Source organism: Vollenhovia emeryi, unplaced genomic scaffold (genome assembly GCF_000949405.1).
Source record: "Vollenhovia emeryi isolate VEMERY1.0 unplaced genomic scaffold, V.emery_V1.0 DF939179.1, whole genome shotgun sequence".
Taxonomy (NCBI): domain Eukaryota; kingdom Metazoa; phylum Arthropoda; class Insecta; order Hymenoptera; family Formicidae; genus Vollenhovia; species Vollenhovia emeryi.
Window position 1 is genome coordinate 580,434 of NW_011967187.1, and position 6,500 is coordinate 586,933.

The following is a 6,500-nucleotide window of genomic DNA, read 5'->3' on the forward strand; positions in this document are numbered from 1 at the left end:
GGCTAAATCCTTCTGAGCGTTACTCAGGAGGGTAACCTTGACAACATATGTCAAGCCCAAGGTTATTGGAGGTGGGTGTGTTAATCTAAATAATTACCGCTCATACATGTTTTCTGTTATGTTTTTCTCTCTTTTTTTCTCTCAATCGATAAGGAGATTTGGCATGTCCTGAAAAATAGAATCAAATATTATTGGAAATACGATTTTTATAGAAATCTCTTACCCACTTCTAGATTGCTAAAATTAATATATTCATCGAGTGTGACCAGTGTAGCGAATCATTGAAAGAGCACATTCATATGTTACGTCTGTTCCGGTGTAAATAGCATTCTCCGGTAAACGAGACCCAGTTTTCCCGGCCTAAGGTAACTCGGCGTGGGGTATCTGAACGAACAAAAAAGTAAAATATCTCTACTGCGCTTCGCGTAACACGGTGCAGTCTACATGGCAAGCGAATAGGAGAAAGACGCGTTGTAGTGCATATCGGAGAGAAGATCGAACGAATTAAAGTCTCTAAGATAATTTCGTATTGGTATCGTCTACCCATCAGTGAAATGTTCGTTTAATTAACTGTGAGTAAATGGCGAGTAATATCGCTGATGACACACCGTAATGAACTAGAAATAGTGTAATATAGATGCATGATCGTGAAAGTTATATGAGTGTGGATCTAACGTTATATAATCACATGTTTTTACACAACACAAAAACATATAATTAAATATAAAGTAAGTTGTAAAATAACGTAATTTAATAGCTTTAAATCTTTATTAAATTGAATTTATTGAAACATAAAATTATTAAAATTGTGTGTGTAGATAATCATTAAAAATATATGAATTTGTTATTTTGAGAAAGTTTATTTTGACACCGTAGAAATTTAATCAGCACAATTGTTAGCGATATATTTTTTACTTGGGAAGAAACTTTATAAATAACTCTCGATATATTTCAGTCAATAATAGAAATTTACTTTTAATTTGAGGACATGAATGGGACAAAAGTGTTGGTTTGCAACATTATTATCTGGCTAGTAACATCGTCAAAATTGTTAACTCGAGCCGAGGAGAGACTGAACAATTCCCAAATCAGCCTGAATAAAACCCAAAGTTTGAAAATCCTCCCGGGAATCAAGTTTTTCGTGGCGGACAACGAAATCAATATTCACGTGAGAGTCCACGACTTACTGCAAGGTATTGACAGTACTTTATTTACTCGCGCACTTGGTCTCTGAAGAATGTTAAGATTTCTCGTCTTTAGAAACGGAAGTGCAATCGCGGAAAAAAAAGGATAAGAAGAACCCTTTACAAAAACTCGGATTCATGCTGATGATGACACCACTTATCATGCAGGTTTTCTATTTATTATTCTTGCCGGTATTCCCCACTGGGGCAAAAATGGTAAGACCTGTCTCTTTTCCAGATACTCTCTCTACCTGGAGCCATAGCGGCCGTTAAAATGTCACTTTTAAGGAGTATCATGGTGGCGCAATTAGCAATCGCAATAATGATCTACAACCTAATCAGAAGCTCACAAAATTCGGATGTAGTGGTAATCCGTCAGCCGTATCATCCTGCACATTATCGTCACAGTCATTCAAATAACGACGAGGAGGACGAATGGTTCGGTAGATAAAGTACGTGTACGAGTGTGACAATAAGAACAGTATATCCTCGTGATACGGGACCGACAATTGTGACTTCGGTTTTCCAAAGCGATACATTTGAAAGTACAGGGGACATCTGTGATATAGAGTTCGTAACGCTCAATGCAAAATCAGTTTATTAAATTTTAAAATTATTTATATGCCTTACGTATAAATTATTAAATTACTTTTTACACACGCTGTGCACATTTTTGCGATTTACATTTATTTAGCTTAATTTATCAACATTTAGCTTACAGCCAAGAAGTGGACTTGGTTTACAATAGGGCTCTTAACTCGCTCATGCTTATTTTTGTGATTTATAAAAATTACGTCTCGCAATATTCGAGAAAACACACCATTGATCTCTCGTCGGTTGCGTACTTACCTGTCCGCGTTTTGCCTCGTATTAAGCAGAGTGACGATATCAAGATGTCGGCTGACCCACTTCGGGCCTCCACATAACGGCATTTTGGTCCAGATTCTCGCATTCGCGTGCAGACATACCCATTCAGGTTTCCTCATTTCTCTCTCGGTAAATTCGACGTTGAATCGAAATCGAAATTAGAATTCCACCGCGCTTCTCGGCGATAAAAAAAAAGCTCCTGCGGCGGCGGAAACGCAAGTGGAGTTCTTATACGCGAACAAGAAGGATATATAAGTTGATTGTAGCGCAAGTGGCGTCGCAACGACGAACTGTATCTTCGAGACGTCGATATTCGCGATGCGTATACGTGCCAGAAACCCACCTTCCGCGAGCGGCTGGCATTGTTGATATGCCACGAGGATCGTCGTTCCTAAATCGATATCCCGCAATACAAATCAGATCGGCCAGGCCGCTTTCCGGACTACAAAATGCACGATGCACAGCGCGTGCCCGAGCAACGAAGAATTAAACGTTCGCCCAGCGCAAACTGCCTGAAACGCGTAAACTCCGCATTACGTGGAGGAATTTAGATCTCTTTCGCCGATTCTCCAGCACTCGATATTCCACGAACAAGTATCTAATTCCAGCCTGTTCCAGATAGCAGTGGAAAGTCGAACGATTGACGAATATCTTTGCAGTTCTAGTCGGGAAAAACCTTTTACTGGGCGCGAAGTTTGAGTTTCACGACTATAAAGATCCTAATATCCGTCTAGGGCGCATTTGCGGAGTGTCACGAAAACGGAATCTCTTCTCTCGCAACGTCGCGTCGACTTAATTGCGATATTTGGCACTTTCTACACGTCCAATGGTGTCGCGCAGCTTCAGCCGCGCGACGTCCAGGCTTCGTCTCCAAGATTGTAGCTCATCGTGACCAGAAGATTTATAACGGTGCTAACTTTCGATGATCGTGCGATTTCTAATCTTGTCCCGTCCAGTACGTCACATTCGGATGAGATTTTCGAGGCACAATTTCCGAATCGATGTGAAACACCTACGAACGGCCCTGACCCTCATTTTACCCTACTGTTCCATTTATGGGCGCTCAAAAACTAGAAGGAGATTTTCTCCAACAATGCAGTCTGCGATATTTTATCAAGGCTACCTTTCACGATTTTCTTAACAATTTATTTCAATCAAAGCAAATCAGCTGTAATGAGACTTTCCTGGAATATGTCGTACGCTTCGCGCAATAGCGTTAAAAAATTGCACGACTCTGCTGACATTATTCAGTGTCCGATTAGTTGACCTATGCGCATTGAAAGTGCATTAATTTATTATAATCCTGCATCGTCCAGCACTCCCAAGAACGTTCGTTTCTTAACAAGAAACAACTATCGATCTGACAGCATTAAGTGTGAGAAAATAAAGCGAAAGGTCATCTAATAAATACAAGCTTATCGTGATCGACGTAAATGTCTTCTCATCCCGGGCTCATTAATGTCCACCCAAAAAAGAAAAGCATTATGTTGTCTCTTAAAATCATCTGCGTCAACAACAATTAATTTTGTACAATACATTTTAATTAATTTTACAGCAGTTAATAAAATTTAATAATAAGTTGACTTGCGTTAAAGGAAGTTTAAACTTTTTCTGTTAATAAATATTAATGTTAATCGTTCTGTCGTGATGTTAAGTTCAACGTTTAAGATAAAGAACAGTGGAATATCTGAGGAAACAAAGTCGCGTTAAACGCAATAACAAAAACGTTGTACTATGCCCATAAGGCGACTTGCGCAGGAAAGATCTAAATACTTTAGATAAATATTTATCGCGTTTCCTGCCTACCAAAGTGGCACAGGCAATCGTTGCTCAAAATGACTTCGAATGACCCAAAATCACCTTCTTAAATTCTTTCCTTTCCGATAGTTCAAAGAGAATTCCATACAAGTATATTCTTTGACTAATTATGGAATTAAAGTTGCAAATACAAAGAATTGCTTTCACGTCAGAAAAAGAGAATCGATGACGTAAAAGCAAATTCCTGTTAAACTTTTAAGATTTTTAGATTTTAGGGCGGAAAAAGAATTCGTTTCATAATTCAAGAATTCGAAAAGAAGTCTTTCTGGATTCTCTGCTGTCTGAATAATTCTGTCACTCGTAACTCTAGTAAAGATATCATCGAGAAAATTCAATATTATGTCATAGACGGCAATGTGAAATCTTATCTGCGCGAGATGCAATTTACGGCCACGATACATTCGATCTACGGTCATTAATGACTCCCTCGCAATTACCTCCCAGCCGAGGATGCAAAATGTGTGAAAGCGTCTGTCCGTCGAGAAAAACGTCAAAGGCCTCCCGATTTTTCCTCCCTGTCCCCTTCACGCTTTCCTCTTCTCCCTCGTTGTGTTCTCTCCGTTAGATCGTTTTATAGATAATCCTTGGTGAAGACGAGGACATTTTTCTCGCTTGTTACGTCACCGCTGCATGCTCGAAGGATTCGCTCGTGCCATCATTCAGTCGCGCGGACTCGAAGCCGCAGGGATCTTCGCGGGATGTCGTCCTTCGTGGTGAGGATCCAAGGCCGACGAAAATACTTGTTATCACGCGATAAAGCAGCCGGGATTTTCAGTTGCAGGGGAGATGGTGCGATCTTCTGTGCTTACTGTGCTACCTGGTCGCGCAACATAGCGCCGTCGCGGACGAGAACAGACCTTACGAGTTTTCCTTCAACATAGTCGATTTTCAACATAGATTCGAGAAGAAAGGTACAGAGCAGTCGGTCGAAGGAAGCGTGGGACGAGAATTTCATTATTGTAGATGAAGTAATGTCAAGTAATGCGCTCAAGCAGTTTTGTCTGTCTCTTCGTCAAGATGCCGAAGGGCTCATTACCGGGGAATACGGTTTCATCACGGCCGATGGTGTTTATCACGAGACTGGCTATAAAACCGACAAAAATGGGGACTTTATTATCACGAGGCAGAGGAACCGGAAAATAACGAGTTGTGAGTCGCGTGTTTATTAAAACGATACATCTAAATTTTACGTGTTCCGCTTACCCTAAACATCTGAACGTTTCGTCTTGGCTTATCAAGTGAAGGACGCGCAAGAGATATTCAAAGATAGGCCGGAAGCAGCGAAGAAATTAATCGAAGCCGTGATGAAGGCCTGCAGCGGTTGTAAATTACCAATAAAGCAAGAGAACGATAGGCCGAAGCCTATCAAGTTAGTTACAGAGCCGCCGCCGCAGAAGAAGATGGATCCGATATTGAAGCAGATGATGAAGGTGTTGACAGGTAAGATGAAAAAGCACATGCTCGCGGTGTGTGAATGGGAGTTAACTATAAATTCACGCTCATTTACAGCCAACGCGCCCGCTAAGAGTATCTCAGTGGAGAAGAATAAAATCATCAGGAAGGAAAACGTTACGAAAAGCATGGTGCGGGCTGCGAAGAAACTGTTGACCGAGGAAGATAAAGTCGCCGTGAACGACCGAGTTCTGGAGAAAATGGCGAACGACCTGTATTATCAGTTTAACTACACGATAACGTCGCACGGCCACCACGAGGAGGGATATCGCGACGGAAGAAAGGACGGCAGCTATCGATCTCAAAACGAAAACGGTATCGACACGCATGTCAGGTATCTGTCCAACGAATTCGGGCATCAGCCCAACGTAACGTTCGTCCCGCAGGTGAGCGCGCCCGACGAGAAGCATGCTCTCAAAGGATATTCGTTTCGTTGGTATTGGTCGTGAATTCGCGACTTTATGCAACGCCGATATTTTAACCCAGATTTGTTACGGAATACGCTAACGCTTATTTAAATAACGTGAGCCACGTCTAGAGATTCACAATTTCTGACTTTTCAAGTTTACCGTCGTAAATAAACAACCTACCGCGATTACCGTAATTTATGACAAAGTGAATAATTTGCTGATCAAGATAATAAAAGAGATATGAATATTCGGCTAATCTCCTTTAAAATATCGTAAAATAATTCGTTTTTGGAAATGTAATTTTATACTCGTCGTTTTTCTTCTTCTTAATTATCTCTTGGACACGGCTTTATAACATGTACTAAAAGTATGATTTAGATTAAGTTACATTACAAGTTCGAAATAAATAAAAGTACTACGATATAACACAAATCTTTTCAAATTTACTCTCAATGCCTCGCGATTCATTGAAAAGCACTCTGGGAAAAAAAAAGACAGTTAGGGTAAGCGAACCTATTTCGGAACACTTTTTAAAAAACTTGCTGTATCTTTTACATAAAATCTTCTAAAACAAATCTGATATATGCTAGTTAAGAAGTCATCCTTTAACTATTAATTAGGCATAAATCAATATTTGAAGAAGACTTTGTTTTTAAATGGCGGACAATCAATTCAAGTACTAAATTTGTTCCGAATAGGGTTAACCTGCACTTAATTCGGAACAGCTGTTTTCATGTACAGCCGCATTTCGCAACAACATAGTTTCATA

At 40.2% G+C, this 6,500-nt stretch overlaps 2 protein-coding genes across 5 annotated transcripts; both read left to right on the top strand.

Annotated features, from left to right (window-relative positions):
* Window positions 1–234: 234 nt before the first annotated feature.
* LOC105563211 lies at window positions 235–1,842 on the top strand. 3 transcript variants are annotated; one of them, XM_012014601.1, is made up of 4 exons: window positions 235–572; window positions 956–1,193; window positions 1,261–1,352; window positions 1,423–1,842. In XM_012014601.1, exons 2-4 carry the CDS (start codon window positions 989–991, stop codon window positions 1,633–1,635), a joined length of 510 nt encoding a protein of 169 aa, XP_011869991.1. In that variant the 5' UTR covers window positions 235–572; window positions 956–988; the 3' UTR covers window positions 1,636–1,842. The 3 variants fall into 3 exon arrangements, with proteins under 3 accessions (XP_011869991.1, XP_011869990.1, XP_011869992.1); XM_012014600.1 differs by having other exon boundaries at window positions 238–572; window positions 986–1,193; XM_012014602.1 differs by lacking the exon at window positions 235–572 and adding an exon at window positions 581–728 and having other exon boundaries at window positions 986–1,193.
* A 2,650-nt stretch (window positions 1,843–4,492) lies between these two features.
* LOC105563212 (protein lethal(3)malignant blood neoplasm 1) lies at window positions 4,493–6,494 on the top strand. 2 transcript variants are annotated; one of them, XM_012014603.1, is made up of 5 exons: window positions 4,493–4,582; window positions 4,645–4,780; window positions 4,887–5,018; window positions 5,109–5,309; window positions 5,379–6,494. In XM_012014603.1, the coding sequence occupies exons 1-5, from the start codon at window positions 4,568–4,570 to the stop codon at window positions 5,768–5,770; spliced, it is 876 nt and encodes a 291-aa protein (XP_011869993.1). In that variant the 5' UTR covers window positions 4,493–4,567; the 3' UTR covers window positions 5,771–6,494. The 2 variants fall into 2 exon arrangements, with proteins under 2 accessions (XP_011869993.1, XP_011869994.1); XM_012014604.1 differs by having other exon boundaries at window positions 4,651–4,780.
* The last annotated feature ends 6 nt before the right edge of the window (window positions 6,495–6,500 follow it).

Excerpts from the sequence above, each read along its gene's own strand:
- LOC105563211 (XM_012014601.1), top strand. The coding sequence starts at position 989 with ATGAATGGGACAAAAGTGTTGGTTTGCAACATTATTATCTGGCTAGTA. Across the intron at positions 1,194-1,260 it reads AGTCCACGACTTACTGCAAG|AAACGGAAGTGCAATCGCGG; the intron begins GTATTGACAGTA and ends TCTCGTCTTTAG. Across the intron at positions 1,353-1,422 it reads TGACACCACTTATCATGCAG|ATACTCTCTCTACCTGGAGC; the intron begins GTTTTCTATTTA and ends TCTCTTTTCCAG.
- LOC105563212 (XM_012014603.1), top strand. Across the intron at positions 4,781-4,886 it reads ACATAGATTCGAGAAGAAAG|ATGCCGAAGGGCTCATTACC; the intron begins GTACAGAGCAGT and ends CTCTTCGTCAAG. Across the intron at positions 5,019-5,108 it reads GAACCGGAAAATAACGAGTT|TGAAGGACGCGCAAGAGATA; the intron begins GTGAGTCGCGTG and ends TGGCTTATCAAG.